This window comes from Chrysochloris asiatica, unplaced genomic scaffold, assembly GCF_000296735.1.
Source record: "Chrysochloris asiatica unplaced genomic scaffold, ChrAsi1.0 scaffold00020, whole genome shotgun sequence".
In the NCBI taxonomy this organism is placed as follows: Eukaryota; Metazoa; Chordata; class Mammalia; order Afrosoricida; family Chrysochloridae; genus Chrysochloris; species Chrysochloris asiatica.
In genome coordinates this window covers 21,429,357-21,449,806 of record NW_006408538.1, presented here as the reverse complement: position 1 = coordinate 21,449,806, position 20,450 = coordinate 21,429,357, and the positions used below count along the sequence as shown (strand labels likewise).

The following is a 20,450-nucleotide window of genomic DNA, read 5'->3' as shown; positions in this document are numbered from 1 at the left end:
TAAACCATTCAGTGTTCCCTTGTTCTATTTGAACTATTGCCTCTTGGTCTATGTACAGATTCCTCATGAGTATAATTAATGCTTTGGAATACTCATACTTCCCAATGTTGTCCATAGCTTATCATGATCTACAAAATTAAAAGCTTTGGGGTTGTAAATAAAGCACAGATAAACATCTTTCTGGTATTCTCTGCTTTCAGCCAAGATCAATCGAACGTCAGCAATGATATCCCTCATTCCATATCCTCTTCTGAAACCAGCTTGAGCCTCTGGAATTTTTCTGTCAATGTATGTTTGCAGCCATTTTTGTATTACCTTTAGTCAAACTTTACTCACATGGAATATCAATGATAGTGTCCAATGGTTTCCATATTCCGTTGGGTCACCTTTCATTGGCATGGGTGCAAAAACAGACCTCAGTTTGTCAGGTAGTTGTCTTCCAAATTTCTTGGCATAGATTAGTGATTGCCCCCAGTGCTACATTGGTTTGTTGAAAGATTTCAATTTGTATTCCATCATTTCCTGGAGCCTTGTTCCTTTCCAATGCCTTCTGTGCACCTAAGACTTCCTTCAGGATCACTGGCTCTTGATCATATGCTACCTCTTGAAATGGTTGAACATTTCTATACACACACACTCATAAAGATACATTTATATACAAATATGTGCACATATAAACATACATACATATACATGTTGTTGTTGTTGTTGATAAGTGCCATTGAGTTGGTTCTGACCCACAGCAACCCTGTATAGGGTTTCCAAGGAGTGACTGCTAAGCTTGAACCACCAACCTTGCACTTCAAATGACTTTGCAGTCTGGCGCATTAACCCACAGCACCACACCAGGACTCCAAACATATATATACACACATATAAATATACATACAGAATTATACATGTACATAAATATATACCAGTCTTCCTCATGAAAACAGACACACAAAAAAATCTCAACAAAATATTAACCAATAGAATCCATCAACTTATCAAAAAAATAATAAGCATGACCAAATGGGATTCATACCAGGCACATAAGTATGGTTCAGTATTAGAAAAAACAATCAATGTAATCCACCACATAAATAAAACATAAAAAAAAAACCACACTTAAATACATCAATGGATGCAGAAAAGTGATTTGATAAAATCTAACACATACGGATAAATATGCTTAACAAAAAATGGAAATTTCTCAAAATAATTGAGGCATGTATATAAAAACAATAACCAACATCAGTTTCAACAGAAAGCGACTGAAAGCATTTAACTTGTGAACAGGAACCAGACAAGAGGGTCTTTTATCACCATTCCTATCAATATGGTCCTGGCATAAGATAAGAACTGGACTACTAACAGAAGTTGGCAGTTCAAACCTACCAACTGGTACTTGGAAACCTTATACAGGGTTTCTGTGTGCCAGAACTGTCTCGGTGGTACTTAAGAATAACAACTCAATACTGTACCGGAAGTCTTAGCCATAGCATTAAGACAAAAGGGGAAAGAAAAGGTATCAAAATTGACAAAGAAGAAAGAAAATTATCTCTATTTGAAAATGATATGATCCTACATATGGAATCTTGGTGTAACACTGGAAGATAAGCACTGAACTGCCAACCACAAAGTTGGCTGTTCAAATCCACCAGCTGCTCCTTAGAAACCATACAGAGGTGTGCTGTGAGTCAGAACTAACTTGATAGCATTTAGCAACAATAAATTATCCTATATAGAGAAAATTCTAAAGACTTAGCAAGAAAATCACTGGAATTAATTGAAACGTTCAGCAAAGTGTACAAGGTCAACATACAAAATCAGTCGGTTTCCTTTACACTAACAATGAGAATTCTGAAGAGGAAATCAGGAAAACAATATCATTTACAATAACCACTCAAAAGATGAAATACTTAGGAATAAATCCAACCAAAGGTTAAAAAAAGACGTATTCAAAGAAAATTATAAAGCACTACTACAAGAAACTAAAAGATACCTACATAAATGGAAAAAGATACTAAGCTCATGGGTTGTTGTTGTTGTTAAGTGCCATCGAGTCGGGTCCGACCCATAGCGACCCTGTACAGGGTTTCCGAGGGTGTAAATCTTTACGGGAGTAGAAAGCCTCATCTTTCTCCCGCGGAGCAGCTGGTAGTTTCGAACCGCTGACCTTAAGGTTCGCAGCCCGATTCGTAACCACTACGCTACCAGAGCTCATGGGTAGGAAGTTATAATATTGACATTATGAAAATGTGAATATGACCCAAAGTGATATAATACAGTAATACAATCCTAATGAAGATTACATCATCATTCTTTAAAGAGAGGGAAAAGGTAATCAGAACTTTAACTGGAAAGGCAAGAGACCCCCCAGATAAGCAAAGCACTACTAAAGAAAAACAAAAACAAAACAAATAGGAGGCCTCACATTTCCCAATCTCAAAACATACCATGGGAATCAAAGCATTCTGGTTCTGGTACTGGTACAATGACAAACACATAGATCAATGGAAAAGAATTGAGAACCCACAGCTGCTATTTGACAATGGGCTGAAAGTCACTAAATGGGAGAGAGATAGTCTCTTTAGCAAATGGAGCTGGCCAAACTGGATACTCATTTGCTGAAAAATGAAAAAGAACTCATATATCATACCATATAGAAAAATGAACTCAAGATGGATCAAAGATACAAATGTCATACCTAAAATTATAAAGATCATCAATGAAAACATAGGGACAAATTGGGGTGCTGTGGGATAACACAATGGACTGCAAGGTCAGTTTTAACCACAAGGTTGGCAGTTCAAATACACAAGCTGCTCCTGGGAAAGCCTATACAGGGTCACTGAGTAGGAACTGACTTGATGGCACTTAACAACAACAACAATATATGGCATGGGGTTCTGGTGTGGCGCTGTTGGATAAGCACTGGACTGCTAACCCAGAGGCTGGTGGTTCAAACCCACTAGCCACTCCTTGGAAAGTCTATACAGGGATGAACATTATGTTGTTTGAAATAAGTCAGCACAAAAGGACAAGCATTATATGAGATCACTATTATAAAAAGTCAAGAGAAAGTTTATAGACAGAAATAAATACTCTAATATTATTAGGGGTGAGAAGAGAAAGTAAATCACTACTCAGACGGTTGTTGTTTTTGTTATGTGCTGTGGAGTCAGTTCTGACTCAAAACAACCCTGTACAGGGTTTCTGAGGCTATAAATCTTTACAGGAGCAGAAAACCTCATCTTTTTTTGCATGGGACAGCTGGTAGTTTCAAACTGCTGACCCTGAAGTTAGCAGCCCATTTTTTAACCACTATGCTACAGGTTAACTTGGATGAAAGGGAAGTCAATATATAAAAATCAGCAAAAACTGCTAAAGCCAAAGAAAGACACTAGGAAAAGTACAAGAGTTTAAGGCAACAGAAATAAATACTACTATATATATAATCCTACTATAACCATATGAGTCCTTGTGCGGTGCTGTAAGATAAGCACTGGGCTGCTAACCACAAGGTTGATAGTTTAAATCCACCAGGCTCTCTCTGAAACCCTACACAGACCCACCATCAGTGAGAACCAATTCAATCAATGGCAGTTAACAAGTGGATGCATACCTAGGCATTCAAACTGTACAAAGGAGAATGGGATTAGACCCACAAATACACAAAATTTTGACAGAAGGTATTTCTACATATATACTCACCCCCACTGTAAATACATCCATGAGTATAGGAGAGCATACAAGAGACACAGTTGTGAAAACTTCTTAGCCATATCAAGCATAGTGCAAAAGACAATATTCTGCACCTTACTTTGGTAACTAGCAACTGGGGTCTTAAAAGTCTGTGAGCAGCCATTGAAGGAGCAACTATTGGTCTCTTCCTCTCCAGAAAAAAAAAAGAAGAGTAAAGAAAAACAGAGATACACAGAAACAATTAGTCCAACGGACTACTGGACCAATGTGACCCTCAGAAACCAGAACTAGGTGATATATGGCTACCACTACCAACTTCTCAGAAAGGAATTTTATCAGTAAGTCCTAGACAGTGTCAGAGTGGGAGAAAACTGTGGAACAAACTCCAAATCATAAATATGACAGAGTGACTGATCCAATACAGACTGGAGGAAGCCCCGAGACTATAGCTCTTAGTCTCCCTTTAGGCTTGGAACTGAATTCACTTCCATGGTTCAATTTCCAGTGAAATACACAGGTCTATAAGGAGTCCTGGTGTGGCGCTGTGGGCTAGTGCACTAGACTGCAAAGCTGTTTGAACTGCAAGGTCTGTGGTTCAAGCTCACCAGCTGCTCCTCAGAAACCCTAGACAGGGTCGCTATGGGTTGGAATTGACTCAATGACACTTAACAACAACAACATAAGGTGAACAATAATACTAATGTGTACTTCTCAAAATAATAATCCATTTGAGATTGAAAGGGAAGCAAGAACAAAATTCAGAAGGCAGTATGGGTTAGGAAAGAAGCAGGAATGTAAACAGTAAACCCAGTGAAAAAGTGGGATAAATGACGTTAATCTGTGAGCATTTACGATCACTGACCCAAAACAAAATGAGCATGAATTATTGAGTACAAAACCAATTGCATCTGTAAACCTTCACCCAATTCACAATAAAACGGCAAAAAAACAACAATGGTGTGGTTGTTAAGTGCCATCAAGTTGATTCTGAAGCATAGTGACCATGTATAAGGTTTCTGAGGAATGGCTGGTGAGTGTGAACTGCCTATCTTGCATAGTGACCATGTATAGGGTTTCTGAGGAACGGCTGGTGAGTTTGAACTGCTGATCTTGTGGTTCGCAGTATAGTGCTGATCCTCCAGTGGCACGAATCATCACTGAAGACAGAGACATAATCAATGAAAAATGAGAGCAGGACAATGGAGTTATTTTTCTCATTCAAGTACATGAAGTCCAAAGAGTTTTACATGTTACCCAAAAGAACATTTTAGGTTATAAGGATGCATGGTGTATAAATGAGAAACCAATATACAGTTTCTTCCATTCAAGTAGATGAATTCACAAGTTTAATCTCCTATCAAAATACACAACCATGGCAGTATTCCAAATATACTTCATCATAGTCCATTGTTGTCACGTGCCACTGAGTTAGTTCTCACTCAGAGTGACCCTCTATAGGGTTTCCAAGGAGCAGCTGGTGAGTTTGAACCAATGATTTTGTGGTTAGCAGTCCAGTGCTATCCTACAAAGCCAAAATTACATGAGGTCAAAAACGGAAGTATTTTTTTCACATGGGAATGACCAGAATTAAAATATTTTTAAATTAATTAAATAAAAAAGGTAACTTTTCTAAATATGTTTATATTTGTGATATTAGTCAACTTTTTCAATTTTCTAATTTGCCTTGACACATTTTTATTCCAAATAAACCATCACTGATTTTCCATTCATAACTGTACAGTCTTTTCCTTTAGGAGCGAACTCCCTGAAATTCTCTACCAAAACCCAAAACTCCAAACCAAACCCATTGCCACTGCATTGATTCTGACTCAGAGTGACCCTATAGAGGGTTTCTGATGCTGTAAATGTTTCTGAGAGCAGAAAGCCTCATCCTTCTCTTACAGGGAGGCTGGTAGGTTTGAACCACCAACCTTGCAGTTAACAGTCCAGTGCTTCAAATCTGGATCTGTCCCTAAACAGGAAGCTGTGGAAAGGTAGAGTTGTTCAAATGCCTTGGCCAGGGGAATTTCAGCACAAAGCGTCCGCAGACTTCAAGAAGTTTCAGATGTCACCTTGTGCCAGTGAACCCAACAACTTTCAGGGAGCCTGCCTCATGTAGTATATTTTGTGTGGGAGAAGCTACTCCAACTTCCTAAACTTTTCAACAACTACTGGATAATGAATCAGATGTTGTTGTTGTTGTTAAGTGCCGTCAAGTTGATTCCGACTCATAGTGACCCTGTATAGGGTTTCCAAGGAGCAGCTGGTGAGCTTGAACCGCCGACCTTGCAGTTCAAACGGCTTTGCAGTCTGGCGCATTAACCCGCAGCGCCACACCAGGACTCCAATGGATCAGATGGGGTCAGGTAATTTCCCCCGAATCCAAACTAAAAAGCAATCACAGTTACTTTCTGTTTGCTCTCTGCCATGCCTCATCTTCATCTTGGTATCACCAAGATGTATTGGTATGAAACATGAGAAGGAGCTCTAATTGGTTTCTTGGTTTCTGAGGTCAGCAAGGACAAACACAAACTGCCCTGCCTCATGGTAAGCTCTCAGACAGAACTGGTCATATACATTTTCCTCAAGTTGCATGAATCATTAGTCAGAGGCAATCAAGGGAGGGAACTTGATGTCCTTAGCTAACCAGTACTTTTGCACTTTTGCAATGCAAACAGTTTCAGGGATTCTCCTAAGTGTGCCTTTTTTTCTTCTTCTTCTTCTTTCTCGCTCGTCTTTTTTTAGTAGTTGAAACTAACAGGCTCACTATCAACTGGGACAACTTTTTCCAGCTGGGTTCTCAGCATACACCTGGTTTCCCTCATCAAGTCTTTCCAGAGGACTTGCCATTTAGACTTTTTCAGTGTTGTCTATAGAAACTCACCATCATCAGCCCAGCTGTCATAGACAGACATGCTAAAGGAGATTTTCTGCAAAAGCCCATGATCAAAGGAACTGCCTTGGAAGATTGGAGCACGAAGGAGGGAAGAAGCCTGGCATCTGAGTACATGCGCACAGGTCCGGCTGCCTCCATCTGTGTTCAGCTCCAGGTCCAAGGGTAGCCTCAGAAGTAGGGAACATCTCTTCTGTGGACTGTATAAGGTCCAGAAGGGCATTTGGTCTAGCCCTGTCAGGGCAACTGCAATTCCATGCATCACATTGGTTGTTGTTATTAAGTGCCATTGAGTTGGTTCTAACTCACAACAACCCTGTATAGGAGCAGCAGGTAAGTCTGAACCACCGACATTGTGAATGCAATTGATCTTGCAGTCCAGTGCTTTAGCCTACCGAGTGACCAACTAGAGCAGGTTAATTTTTAAGTTGATAATTTTGTGTGGCCCGCAAATAACATTATAAATATCCACAAGGCCCTTGGCCAAAAAACGGTTTGCCCACCCCTGCTCTATAACCTCAGGGAGAATTTTAAACAGAATTGATCTTAATAAGAGGATTTCCAATGCTAAATATACAGCATTTGTGTCATATGATCACATGTTGATCCATACACACAAACAAGCATCAGGAGTATTATCACATCAAATGACACTAAAGACAACAGACTCAGTAGCATGCCCAAGGTATCACAGATAAATAAATGGCGATTTAGATTCTAACAGGGTTTTGAATTGGTTCTACCCAATCAATCATGGCTAATGAAGCAAAACTAGAATGGACCCAAATTTATAAAATGTGGGTGAATCAAAATGACAAGGAGAATGATAAAAATTACAGGTTAACACCCTGCTAGAAACTTGATCTCCCTCGCAGGAAACAAGGGCATCATGCACAGTGCAATGCAACCGAGTCTCTTGATCAGCAGAGTTGGAAAGAACGGTGGCCAGCTCAGAGCTAGTGGCTGCTTTGAATGAGTGTTGTTCTCCAAAGTCCAGACAACACTGCCGTCTCCTGCATCAGCTCTTGATAAGCCTTAATGTCCCTCTTTCCAGTTTCCCATTCAGGACTTCCAACTGCACTTTTCCCATTCAGAATATCTTTTTATCCCCCAAACTTACAAAGTCCACATCTGTTTTGATTTCACTCCATTGGCCATGATTAGCCAGTTTGAAACTCGGATTCAAATCTAGGCCCTAAATAAATGTCATTTCTGAGGTACAAGTGACTGCATAATTCTCTGACATGCAAGGAAAAATTAAAATGCTGAAAAATTGTTAAGTCTTAGGTGTTTTGGGGGATAACCAAAAGGTGTGGTCATTTGAGCAATGCTCTACAATTCAGCTATTTCCAATTCAGACTTAATTCTGTTCAAGCACTGAGGCTTTGGGTAACAATGAAATATACCAAGAATTTGTAAAGTGTTTGGTTGTTAACCAAGTGATTTCTCATATATTGTACTACTGAAATGTCTCAGTAACACTATGAAGTGTATATTATATTATCCATTTTACATATGGGTAAACTGAGGACCCTACCTAAATACAAAACTTCACCAAAATGAAACAGTCCACTGCTTATGGAACTCTAGTCCAGCTTCTGACTCAGCCCAATGGTTTCCTTAGCACCGCCCAGCTAGGTAACATAACAGGATACTCTTTCATCCTCTTGGTGCTATACTCCAAGCTCATTATTTCTTCAGTTCAAGTGCTGAGGCAAACAGAGAAACAGAAAATAAATGTGATGTCAAATGAATCAGTGTAGGGTAAGCACTGGACTGCTCACTACAAGGTCAGCTGTTCAAACACACCAGTCAGTCCTTGGAAACCCCGAATAGGGTTGCTCTGAGACAGAAGGGATTTGACGTCATTTAACAACAACAACATAGGGAGAACAGAGGAAGAAATGTTCCATTGTGCAAAACATTAAGACTCTACTTTTTCCTGAATTCTCAGGTGGTCTCTTACTTGGGGTTTCCTATGCACATGTGACAGGGGTGAAAACATTGCCAAATGGCCCATCTTAAGTAGGAAAGGATAATGACGAGCTCATGGCATTGAAGCAGACATGGAGAGAATGAGTGTTGAGGCAGAGGGTGTAGTCCATGGTCCTGACTAGTCTAAACGAGCCAAACAAAGACATTATGAGCCAGGAGATGAACAAGCAACAGATCCAGCCGGACAGGACACCAACGTGCAGGGATAAACAGCACTGGAACAAATGGCTGGTAGACTAAAGATGGGAGGTCAAGTGGGAAGACTGGATAGAGGAAGCAGCATATTGGTGAATTCAGAAGACATGTACCAGATGCTGGGTTTTGGCTCTGGAATCCCTTTCATGAACAGACTCCTTGTAGCCCCAGCTGAGAGCAGGGCCTTGGGAGTGGTGGGGAGGGAGGCAAGTCCCGATAGTATTTTAATTCATCTTATGGAATCATCAAAGCTCTACCCTTGGGTTGTGAAGTCTGGGGCTGGGAATCAGTATACCTGCGTTCGATTGACCCTCACCAAGCATAATGGTTACAAATTAGGCTGCTAACCTCAAGGTCGGCAGTTCGAAACTACCAGCTGTTCTGCAGGAGAAAGATGAGGTTTTCTGCTCCCGTAAAGATTTGCAGCCTCAGAAACCTGTGCAGGGTCACTATGAGTTGGAACCGACTCCACGGTACTTAACAACAACAACTGCAACTTATGTAACTTCAGAATGTTTACATTCCACCAGTGTTTTCATTAGAATACAAGTAATTATCCACTCAACTCTCAGGATGATTTTAAGGTAACATTGAGTCTTAAAAGCCAAAGAAACTCTCCAAATCTTGATTATTATGTGGCTTAAGTCAGATGTGTTAAATTCACTAAATTCTCAAGATAATAATAGTATTGACAATAGAGTTTAATGTTTGTGAGATACTTGAATAACTCTGAAAACAGCCCATGAAATCGCTACTATCATTGCCCCCCATGTTGCAGAGAAAATCAAAGCCTTATATGTTAAGATGCAATTAATGCCAGTTCAAGCTCACCAGCTGTTCCTTGGAAACCCTATACAGGTCATTGTGGATGGGAAGGACTCAGTGGCACTCAACAACAAAAAATAGGTTAAAATACCTTACTCCAGGTCACTTAGTAAGCAGCTGACTAAGAATACAAGTCCAGGAAATCTGGCCTCAGAGCCTTTGTTCTTAATCACTATGTGGTAGTGTCTCTTGCTAAAGATAAAAATTATCAGCAACACAAGTCTTACCTTGTCGGAAGGGCCCAGTAACATGGAGCATTGTTATAACTATATCTGTTGTTAAGTGCTGTCGAGTCAAATCCAACCCATAGCGACCATAGCTGGTAGTTTCGAACTGCTGATGCTGAGGTTCACAGCCCAATTTGTAACCACTACGCTACCAGAGCACCTTAAGACTCAATTAGCAAGAGTTAATTATACCATCTATGTCAACTGTTGTTTTATTCTAAGTCTCCCTTTATTAGAAATATGAAGTAATATTCTTGACAGGAAGGAGCTCTGGTAGTGCAGTGGTTACAAATTGGGCTGCGAACCTCAGCATCAGCAGTTCGAAACTACCAGCTGTTCTATAGGAGAAAGATGAGGCTTTCTGCTCCCATAAAGATTTACAGCCTCGGAAACCCTGTACAGGGTCGCTATGAGTCGGAACCGACTCCACGACACATAACAACAACAACAATTCTTGACAAGCTGTCCAGAACGGTGGAATAGAATGATACAGAAATGGTCCCTGGTAGGCCATGCCTCTTTGTACTCAAATGTGGTAGAGTGGTGGTAATGGTTACGTAAAATGTAGTTGGTTCCGATGACTCACAGTAACCACACAGAGGGCTTTAAAGCCTACAAAGATTTACAGGAGCAGAAAGCCTCATCTTTCTCCCAAAGACAGGCTGATAGACTCGAACTGCTGACCTTGAGGTAAGCAATCTAACTATAACTCACTACACTACCAGAGCTCCTACACACTGTATAGTATCCTCCCTCGTTTATTTTAGGTTGGCCTAGGCAACTTGCTTTGGCTGTGGAAACCAACACAGATGACATTAGCAGGGCATGAACACTGAAACACTGTTGCCCTGCAAAGGCCCAAGCTAAACTGTTGGAGACCTATAGCTAATCCAACAATCAGCACCATCTCAAACCTACGGTGAGGCCATTTTAGACCATCAAGTTCCAGTTGGACCTCCAGATAACTGTAGCTGCATGAAAGGAAAGACCAACAGAAGAACCGCACAACTGAGCCCAGCCCAAATTGCTAATCTACAGATGAATAATACATTTATTTTATCCACTAAGTTTCGGGATTGTTTATTATCCAGCCAAAGCTAACTGCATAGGGTAGCAATAGCAATGTGGCAGCTAGTAACTGTTCAAGAGTCTGGGGCATTTCCACAAATAGGCAGGAGAGTCAGTAGACTGAGAAGCTGGAGTCAGAAGTATTGGGTTGAGAGGGTGACAACGCAAGATTTACCTCCTTTTCATTCTGTGATTTCTGGACCAAGTGGTTAGGGAACGATAAGCCGGTCCCCATAATCATATAAGCAGAGTAGAGGGCAAAGAAAGAAAGAGGGCGTGCTGCATCTCAAGAAAGCCAACTACTGGCTTTTGTATCTACTGATAATAAAGTGCTTGACAACAGCATCAGTGATACAACTGGCCAGCTTTCAGCTACACATTGCTGTTGTAGGTGATGTTAAGTGCCGTTGAGTCGGTTCTGACCCATAGAGACCCTGTACAGGGTTTCTAAGGAGTAGCTAGTAAGCTTGAGCTGCCAACCCTGTGGTTCAAATTGACTTTGCAGTCTAGTGCATTAAAACCCACACACCAGGATCCCTCAGCACCACACACCAGGATTCCTCAGCTACACATTGTCCAGAGCATTATCATGAACCCCTCAGTTTCATTGCAGAGTTGGGGAATACCACAAGGAGAAGATTTAACCAAAGGCAAAGAAAGTATCTCTGAACTTTAAAAATAATAACATCATCATCCAGTCCAATTATTCTTTTTTTTTTTTTTTTTTAATGAAAAGAAAAAAGGCTCACAGAGGATGATGTGTCCAGGGCCACACATGCTGGATACGGTCATGTTGACACAGGAATCCAGGGGTCTGGACTTTAGTAACTACAACAATGTAATAGTCAGGACATGAACATTGGAGCCCAAGGGAGGAGCCATATCATATAACCTCTAATCTAATCATTGTCTTTGGCTGATTTTAAGAACAGTGTCCAACTGATCACCAAGACACACGACAAATCCATAAGATACACTAACTATAATCATTTTTCAAATAATGACTAGGAAACTTGGGAGACCAAAGGACAGTTGTTGTTTTTAAGCACCATCAAGTTAGTTGTGACTCATAGCAACCCTTTATAGGCTTTCCAAGGAGTGTTTTGGCCAAAGTTTTGGTTAGCAGTTCTGTACTTATCCTACATACCACACCATGACTCCAGAGACCAAAGGGTAGGATGGTTTTGTTGTTGTTGTAAAGTGCCGTCGAGTTGATTCTGACCCATAGCGACCCTATATAGGGTTTCCTAGGAGCAACTGGTGAGTTTGAACCGCCGACACTGCAGTTCAAACGGCTTTGCAGTCTGGTGCATTAACCCACAGCGCCACACCAGGACTCCAAAAAATCCACTTAGATTTCATGATGATAAAGATGATAATATTTACCTGTTGGCCTTCCACTTCAATTAAATGACCAATTAACAATGGCCACAAGGAGACTATTTTATGAAACAAAGAAATATCTTTATGACTTGAAGTAGAAACCCAAAAACTCAATGCCATCAAGTCAATTCCAATTCACAACATCCCGATAGGTGGAGTGCCATGGCATTCCTGAGGCTCTAAATCTTCATGGAAGCAGACTGGCCCATCTTTCTTCCCTGGAGAACGTGATGGGTTCAGACAGTTGACCTTTTGGTTAGCATCCAGTGCTTACCCCACTAAACCAACTTGAGGACTTCAAAGTACAAACAGATGATTCTGAAAATCATCCTTAGATTCTGACATACGCATATATGTTAAACTTGACACGTATATCTGATTTCATTGTATCTGAGGGAGAAAAACCATGCTTCTTTTTCTGTTTCTAATTTGCTATGTGAGTCAGATCAACTGATTTAACTAGTTCAGGTCTCAAATGTTTAATCAATAAAACAAGGAGACTGGACTTAAGTCTGAAAACACATTAATAGTATGTATGGAAAGAACTTTGAATGCAACCACAGTTGAGACTAAATTCAGGACCTATCATCTTGTTAAGTCTGGCCCACAGGAGTCCTCAATAAAGAAAATTATAATGATTCATTCATCCCACAAATATTTATTGAACCACTGTTATGTGCCAGACATTGTTCTAAGTACCAAGAATAATACGTTTAAGAAAACAGACCAAAAAATTCCACCTTGTCTTGCTTGGCATTTTAGCGCATGGTGAGCCATAACTCTAGCATTCAAGGAGCTATCTGTCTTATGCCACAAGAAATTCTCCAAATCCATCCTCAGCTTGACTACAGATCCAGAGCAATTAGCCCCTGGGGTCTCATCCTAGACTAGGTTACAGTCTCTTACACAGATTAACTGTCCTAGGCTTCTCAAAGATTCCCCGGTTGGTACAAAGTTAACCAAAAGGATGAAGATTCAAGTCCTTCCAGGTGCACCTTAGGAGAAAGGACTGATGATGTACCTCTCAAAAACGGGTCACTGAAAAAGAGCACAGTTCTACTCGGATCCACACACAGGGTCGCCATGAGTCCGGCAGATTTCGTGGTAGCTAGCTAGGCATCTCTTATGAGCAGCCCAGAATAATATCCATGAGTGAGGGGCAGGGACAACTGTGGGCTTCACAGTCCCTTTCACCTTTACCTCTTTCCTTATCTTCTGCGGTAGAACTGTCCCATAAACCTGCACCAGAGCCCTCAAAGCCTCTTTGAAGGCCTTTGACTTAGAGGTACCATACCCCCTACATCCCACCAGAGGTCGCCCTCCCACGCAAGCCCAAACAGACTCCGGCTGTACCTCCTCTGGCAGCCGTGACATTATTTTCTTTCTCTATTTTTATGTATTAAAAAGATTTCTTCACAGCCATAACTTAGATCCCTGCACTAAAATGGAGCAACAGGAAGATATAATGGTGCATTTCATTTATGAATGACCTATCATAAATTACTCTGAAGTGTCCCGAGTGCCAGAAGACAGAACGCTTTGTCTGCCCACGGACTGTATTTCACATACTTTAATTTAGCTGACACATAAAACTCATTTGACATTTTGCAGGTATTTGTAGAGGGGTAGGGAGAACCCGGAAGGGGACAACAGCGGGGCTGGACAGGGAGTGGGGGCCGAGCAAAGGATATTTGGTTCTTGTTGAGGGTTAAGGTATGGAGCCTGGGTAACCCTGGCAACGTGAGGTCGTCGCCGAGCAGATTGTTGTCCAAGATGAGCTCCTCTAGGCTCTGGAACGCGCTCAGTCCTTCCAGTGACCTGCAATGACAAAGGCAACAGGAAAAATGATCCTGCACTAAATCAGGGAGGCCATTATGAGCCGAAATAAATATTTTAACCTTCCCTTTCAGGACTGGGAATAGTTTGGGCTTGGTGCCTGTCAGCAAAGTGAATGACAAGAATTAGTAGCACAGAGTGGGGGCGGGGGCAGTGGGGGAGAAGGGCCTCTGGTACTCACCGCATCCTTCACGCATTGCCAACATGAAGGATGAGGGTCACTTAGTGAGTAGCCAGGATCCAAAACAAAGGGCTTCAGATACGTCCTGCAGGATAAATTTGTCAATGTCTTGTGCCTTGAGGCACCCAGCCTCGGCTGACCCTAACCTCCATTCCCAAGATAAATAACTCTGTCACACTTCACCTTCATTCCCTGGACACAAATTTAAGTTGTCATCCATCATTTCTGCCCAGAAATATCATACCCCTCTCACAATAATAAATATAACTTCAAGTATCATTTCTTAGCGGTTCTCCTCTGTACAGTGTGAGGAAACAGCAGGGAAGGTTCCCTTTCTCTCTGTTCATGGCCTTGGACTTTTTTTCTCTGCTTTTTTCTTCACTAATCACTTCATTTGCTTCTGCCCAGGATCTCAGCAGCGGCTCAACATGCAAGGCGTCTGCAGAATTGCATAATCGCTCCAGTCTGAAGGGCCTTTTTGCTTTTTCTTTCGTTCTTTCTTTTTATTTTATTTGTTTTTGTGGGGTTTTTTTTATTTGCAGGGGGATTTTCTCCCTCAAAACACAGGGCTGGAAGGTACTGTCCTAATTTATGGAACGTGAGCTTCCTCTGACTTTTGCTTTGAAAGAAGTGCAGAGAGAAAGCTTGTGGATGTTGAGGTAGTAAATAAACAAGCATCTAAAAGAATTAAGTACCCGGCTCAGGGAAAAAAACCCAAAACTCCCACGATCCACTGAGCTAAAAGTTAACTCTTCAGGAGTGTTTGGGGTGGGGTGCAGGAGGGAGTGGGGGGGTGGTAAATGAGGGTAGTTGTATGCACACATGCCTGCTGGGGTCCATGCAGGTGTTAGTTAAAACCAGCCACCAGCCAAGGGGCTCACACACACGTTACTGCCAGTCCCTTCACCTGCTGGCCCCAGGAGATGTGCTGAGCTTGCACAGGCTGGCAGCTGAGGGAGGGCTTGCCTGGGATCGCCCGGCTGTTTTATAAAATGCAAGGAATCAGGGGGATGTAAAGCACACTGCTTATTCATTTACTGATAAGAAGACCTATATGCTTACGTGTGCAATGTCGGCACATCTGGTAGGCGGGTGGACTTCAGTATAGGAGTTTTCCCATGGCATCAGTGTCTCCCTGTGGGACCTCTGCCAAGAGGACTTCAAAATAGGGCGTCAATTTTGGAGAAGTGTAAAATACAGTATGCACTGGGCCCACGGCCCTGCCTGCATACCCCATTCGTGGTAGACCTTCAGGGTGGGCATCTGACACCCAGAAAATTCCTGCTCCCTTGGCCAAGAGTCTCTCCCTGTAGCAGGAACATAATACTCACTATGTTTTGGGTAAAAGGCCAAAGTGTTCTCCTATTTACTTTCCTTCTCCTCCTTTCTGATTTTCCTCAGGGCCCAGGGAGTCAAAATGAAACATACACATATCTAGGCAGGAAAGGTGGGATTTTATGTCAATTCCACCACCTCCTTGCCTTGTCCATGTGGGTTTATCAGTAACTGATCTCTGGCTTTGTGTCATTACAGTAGGCCTAACAAAGCACTACCATCTTGCCTTACACACAAAAGGATTTTAGAAATGTGTCGCTTTCTTTTTCTTTCTCCTTTTCTTCTTTGTTTTTGTTTGTTTGTTCCAGAAGCTCTAGGGACTATGTTCCATGGGTGGCAGATGAACAAGTCCACAGAGGTGTACAGTATGTCTGGATTCTGCACGGAACCTTCCGCCTTGTCTTGAAGTGTCTTCTTCTACCAGGGGTTAATTAGTGCTGATCCAAAAGCCCTTTTCAGGACTAGGATCCTGTTTACCACAGGGAATTTGAAGCCACTTCTCCTCGGGGATCCTTCTGGGCAGCTAATAAGTCCTTTGTGCTGACCAGTTGGGTTCTGGTCACAGACAACATTCAAATCCACCTTGTTCCCAAGTTATGTTATGCAAATATAATACTCTTATCATGAGAATCAGCAAATGGTTGGCAACTGGCAAGCAGAAGAGAGCTCCCTTCCAAAAGTGCTCCAGGGGAGGCATAAAACAAAATGACACAGCATGCAGAGGGACAAAGCACAGGAACACTAGAGGGAGTGCCCAAGACAGCCTTTCTCTCTGTGCGTGGGGCAGACATGGGCGAGGGCACATCCATCCATGTGGGATGGCCACGCCAGGCAGTTAGTTCAGCTCAAACCCCATCATCTGTCTGGTTTGGAAATGATTTTTTTTGAGGCCATGCAGTATTATTAGCTGTTCAGTTAAAAGGGGTCCAGGATACATGCCGGCTTGCTAACTAGTCCATTCTGTTTTCATAGAATCAGAGAGATATGTACTTGATAATGTAATCAGCTAAATTCAGAGCTCAGGGGTTGGGGCAGGAGGCAAAGAATGGAGGGAAGGAGAGGACCCGAGAGAGAGGACGGGATTCCTGAAACTTGATTGACCGCAAAAGACCACTGTACATCAACCCAGAAGAGGGTTTCATTTTAATTTAATTTTTACTGTTGTTGTTTTCCACAAAGAAGTTATTGTTGTTAAGTGACGTTCAGTCAGATCCGACCCATAGTGGCCCTTATAGGGTTTCTTAGGAGTGGCTGGTAAGCTTGAACTGCCAACCTTGTGATTCAATTTTGCAGTCCAGTGCATTAACCCACAGTGCCACACCAGGGCTCCAGCAGTATGAAATTACCTGCGCCAGTCTTTGAGTTCATACCCCTATATACAACATGCCTGCAAATAGATTTAGTTTGGACTCAAAGTGACCCTGTACAGGGCTTCCAAGAAGCGGCTGGTGGATTTCAACTGCCAACCTTTCGGTTAGCAGTCCAGTGCTTATCCTTACAGCACCACACCAGACCTCTATGCATAGATAAATGCTGTTAAATAAAATGAGGCCACACAGATGTTTGCTGCTTAACGGGACAGCCTAGTATGGCACTGTGGGTTAATGTGTTCGACTGCAAAGCTGGTTTGGACTGCAAAGTCTATTTGAACTGCAAGGTCAGTGGTTCAAGCTCACCAGCCACTCCAAGGAAACCCAATACAGGGTCGCTCTGGGTTGGAACAACAACAACATAGTAGAGGGGGAAAATGACACAACTGAGCGTTCCTTGCTATAACCTTGTGTGTGGACAACAAATGCACCCCAGTTCCTAGAGCCCTGTGGGGCTGGCACCGGTCCTTCAGGGTCACTAACCTGCTTTCTGGGCTGGGGATGCTGACATCCAAGGTGCTGGCTGGAAGGGCAAGGCAGGCATCTCTGCCACCCTACAGTCAGAGGCTAGAGGACAAGGTAAGACCTACCCCCACCCCACCCCCCACCTCAGTGCAGCCAGCTGGAAAGACAGCTTCCAGCATGGTCAAGAGATACCAAGGGCAATCAGGGAGATGGGCGTGAGGACTGGCCACCACCAGGTGGTGGCTTCTCTGGAAATCTAATCAGCACCTGGGACGAGTGCTGCCTGCCTGTCTCTGGGTCCACAGGCAGGAAAGCTGTTCAGTACCTTCACCCACAGATATCATCTCAGTTACTAAGTGCACTGGGCTCTGGCTGGGCTCCCCTAGGAACCAGAAGAGGCCCTATGCCATTCCCAAAGTCACATCAACATGACAAAACATCACAATGCATTTGGCTCTGGTGGATTCAAATAGAGAGAAGTTTTACGTTTCCACTGTAATTAACCCTATCCTCGTTAAGATAATTATGATCAAGCTTCCTGTCACAGTTAATACCCCAGCATCATTGCCTGTGGCTCACATTCTGCTCTCATTAGCTTATAAACACAGCAGCATGGAAGCAGGCCCACTCCCCTGCCCACATGAGGCCAGTGTCCTGGAGTACTGATGGATGGATCTTAGGCAGGGCAGGGGCCCCTCAAAGTGGACAGTCCTTTAAACCCCAACCCATTTTTCTCTTAGGTGGGCACACACTCAGAGACCTTCACTTTTTGGTGTACAAGTTAAACCCTCATCAATGGGAAAAGAGAAAGGGCCGAACCAAGACGAAGTTGGTAAGTTAAGGAGAAAAGCAGCTACTAAAACCATGACGCTTCAGGATAATGCACTGGGTAAGGTCACTCTGATCTGCAAGGTCAGTGGTTCAAATTCATCCGCTGCTCTTTGGAAACCCTACACAGGGTTGTGATGAGTCGGAACTGACTCAACAGCACTGAACAACAAAAATTATGCTTCAGACATATTATCAAAAGGGACCAGTCCCGGATAAAGTAGACGGTCAGTGAAAAAGAGGAGGACTATCAACAGTACTTAACAACAACAATCCATAGCTACCCCTCCCTGTTTCTTAGCCAACAAAATAACAGCTGGAACATTTTTCAAAAAAAAAAATTTTAAAGCCAAAGAATGCCTCCCAAACCCTTGCTTCTAGAACTGACAATCTTGCCTAGTGGGTAATGGCTGTGTAAGAATTAGAGCTCTCTTCCCTTAGCAACACCAGGGAACTTTTGTCTGGCAGAAGATGGATGGGGGTTGGCAGTTAACAAGAGACCCCAGGAGAGAAGCAGATTTCTCTTTGCAACCATATGTGGCTTCAAAACCAGGGCTGAAAGTAGGTATCTTCTCAAGCCAGTCAAGAAAGGAAGAGCTGCGCTAAGATCTTCACCCACGCACCCAACGCTCTCTCTGAGTATCTGTATATATTCTCTTCACTGAGACAAATGGGGAGCACATGGATATTCTAGCAAACCTACCCCACACATCTTACATCTGCTATACCCGCTAAGCCTGCTGTCTGTTCCATAAAAGGTCTCGTTCTCTGGAGGACATCTGTCTCTCCAGGCTCCAACAGGAGGGGACATGTGTACACTCTGCAGTCTCCCTAACAACTTGAAAGCAGTCAAATGTATAATGAGAATGCAATACCTCCTTGTCAACTAACTCCTGCTTAGCCACAAGCTTGAGCAGCAATGAGAGCAAAGCAGGACTGAATGATGAGCTGGGGATGAAGGTTGGGCGGTTCCCACACTTGCATTCCTTCCTAGGTCACAGCTCTTCCCCATCTTTCCCCAGGATCTGTCTGAGAACAGACAGGAGTGATGTCAAGGGGTCTATGTTGGTACTAATTCTTTAAAGATTAAAATACACTCTTGTGAGCTGACAACGAGGCAGTCCTTGACTCAGGACCCCCATGCACAATGGTCTTGCAGCATCCCCATAATTGGCTGAGAATCTTTTTGTTGTGACCCGAAGTGTTTTCACTGGCTGAGTTTTGGAAATAGATTGCCAGTTCTTTCTTCCAAGTCTGCTTTAGTCTGAAGCACCATTGGAACAAGTTCAGCATCAGAGTAACCTACATGCCTCTTCTGACAGACAGGCGGTGGCGAGGAATCAAACCCAGCTCTTTAGCCTGGAGAAAGCGAGAGTTCTACCGCTGAGCCATCCCTGCCTCGATTAAGCGCTTCCTGTTGATTCTTAGGTGCCAGAGAGTCAGTTCTGATGCACAGTGACCCTACAGACAACAGACTGAAACATGGCCTGGTCCTACAACATCCTCACAATCACTGGTATGTTTGAGTCTACAGTCCAGTTCACAAATAATTGCAGCTCAAGAGCTCCATCGTGATTTCCCGTGCTCTTCCCTAAGCTCCCCCAGACCTCTCTACAATCCAACAACGAAATGGTCAATGACACAGGGCTCCCAAGAACTCTGCTGCAGTGAGCATTCATTCCGATTGGTCAGGTTAGTTGTTAAATCATTTCAATACCATCCTTAAGAGCAGGAATAGTAACGTGTATCTCTTTTTCCTCCCACCATGCCAAGAGCAGTGCCATCTTCAAGCTAACTTCTCACAGCAGCGATGACCAAAACTATAAGAACAGGAAGAGCAACACAAATCCCTCTGATGGGGAAGGAAGGAAAAAACAAGAGAACTGGAGAGCTATGATGTGTCTGCTTATGTCCCGGTAAATGGCCCATTGGCTGTGTAGACCTTTTATGCTAACTGTTCTTCTAGGCCCTTGAGAGGTATTCTTTCTATCTTTCCTCCATAAAACTCTTTGTATTCTCCTAAGTTTTGTATCGTTTTGAATTGTAAGGTTGGTGGTTCAATCTCACCAGCTGCTCCTCAGAAACCCTATACAAGGTCACTATGAGTCAGCAGGAACTGTGGTAGTACAGTGGCTACAAGTCGGACTGTTAACCTCAAG

At 42.8% G+C, this 20,450-nt stretch overlaps 1 protein-coding gene across 1 annotated transcript in view; it reads right to left on the bottom strand.

Moving 5' to 3' along the window:
• Nucleotides 1-20,450, bottom strand: part of LOC102834369 (chromosome unknown open reading frame, human C10orf11) — a 1,226,642-nt gene that overhangs the window by 792,692 nt on the left and 413,500 nt on the right. The window contains exon 2 of the mRNA XM_006835932.1: nucleotides 13,968-14,094. Coding sequence (XP_006835995.1) covers nucleotides 13,968-14,094 — 127 coding nt within the window. The remainder of the gene's footprint in view (nucleotides 1-13,967; nucleotides 14,095-20,450) is intronic.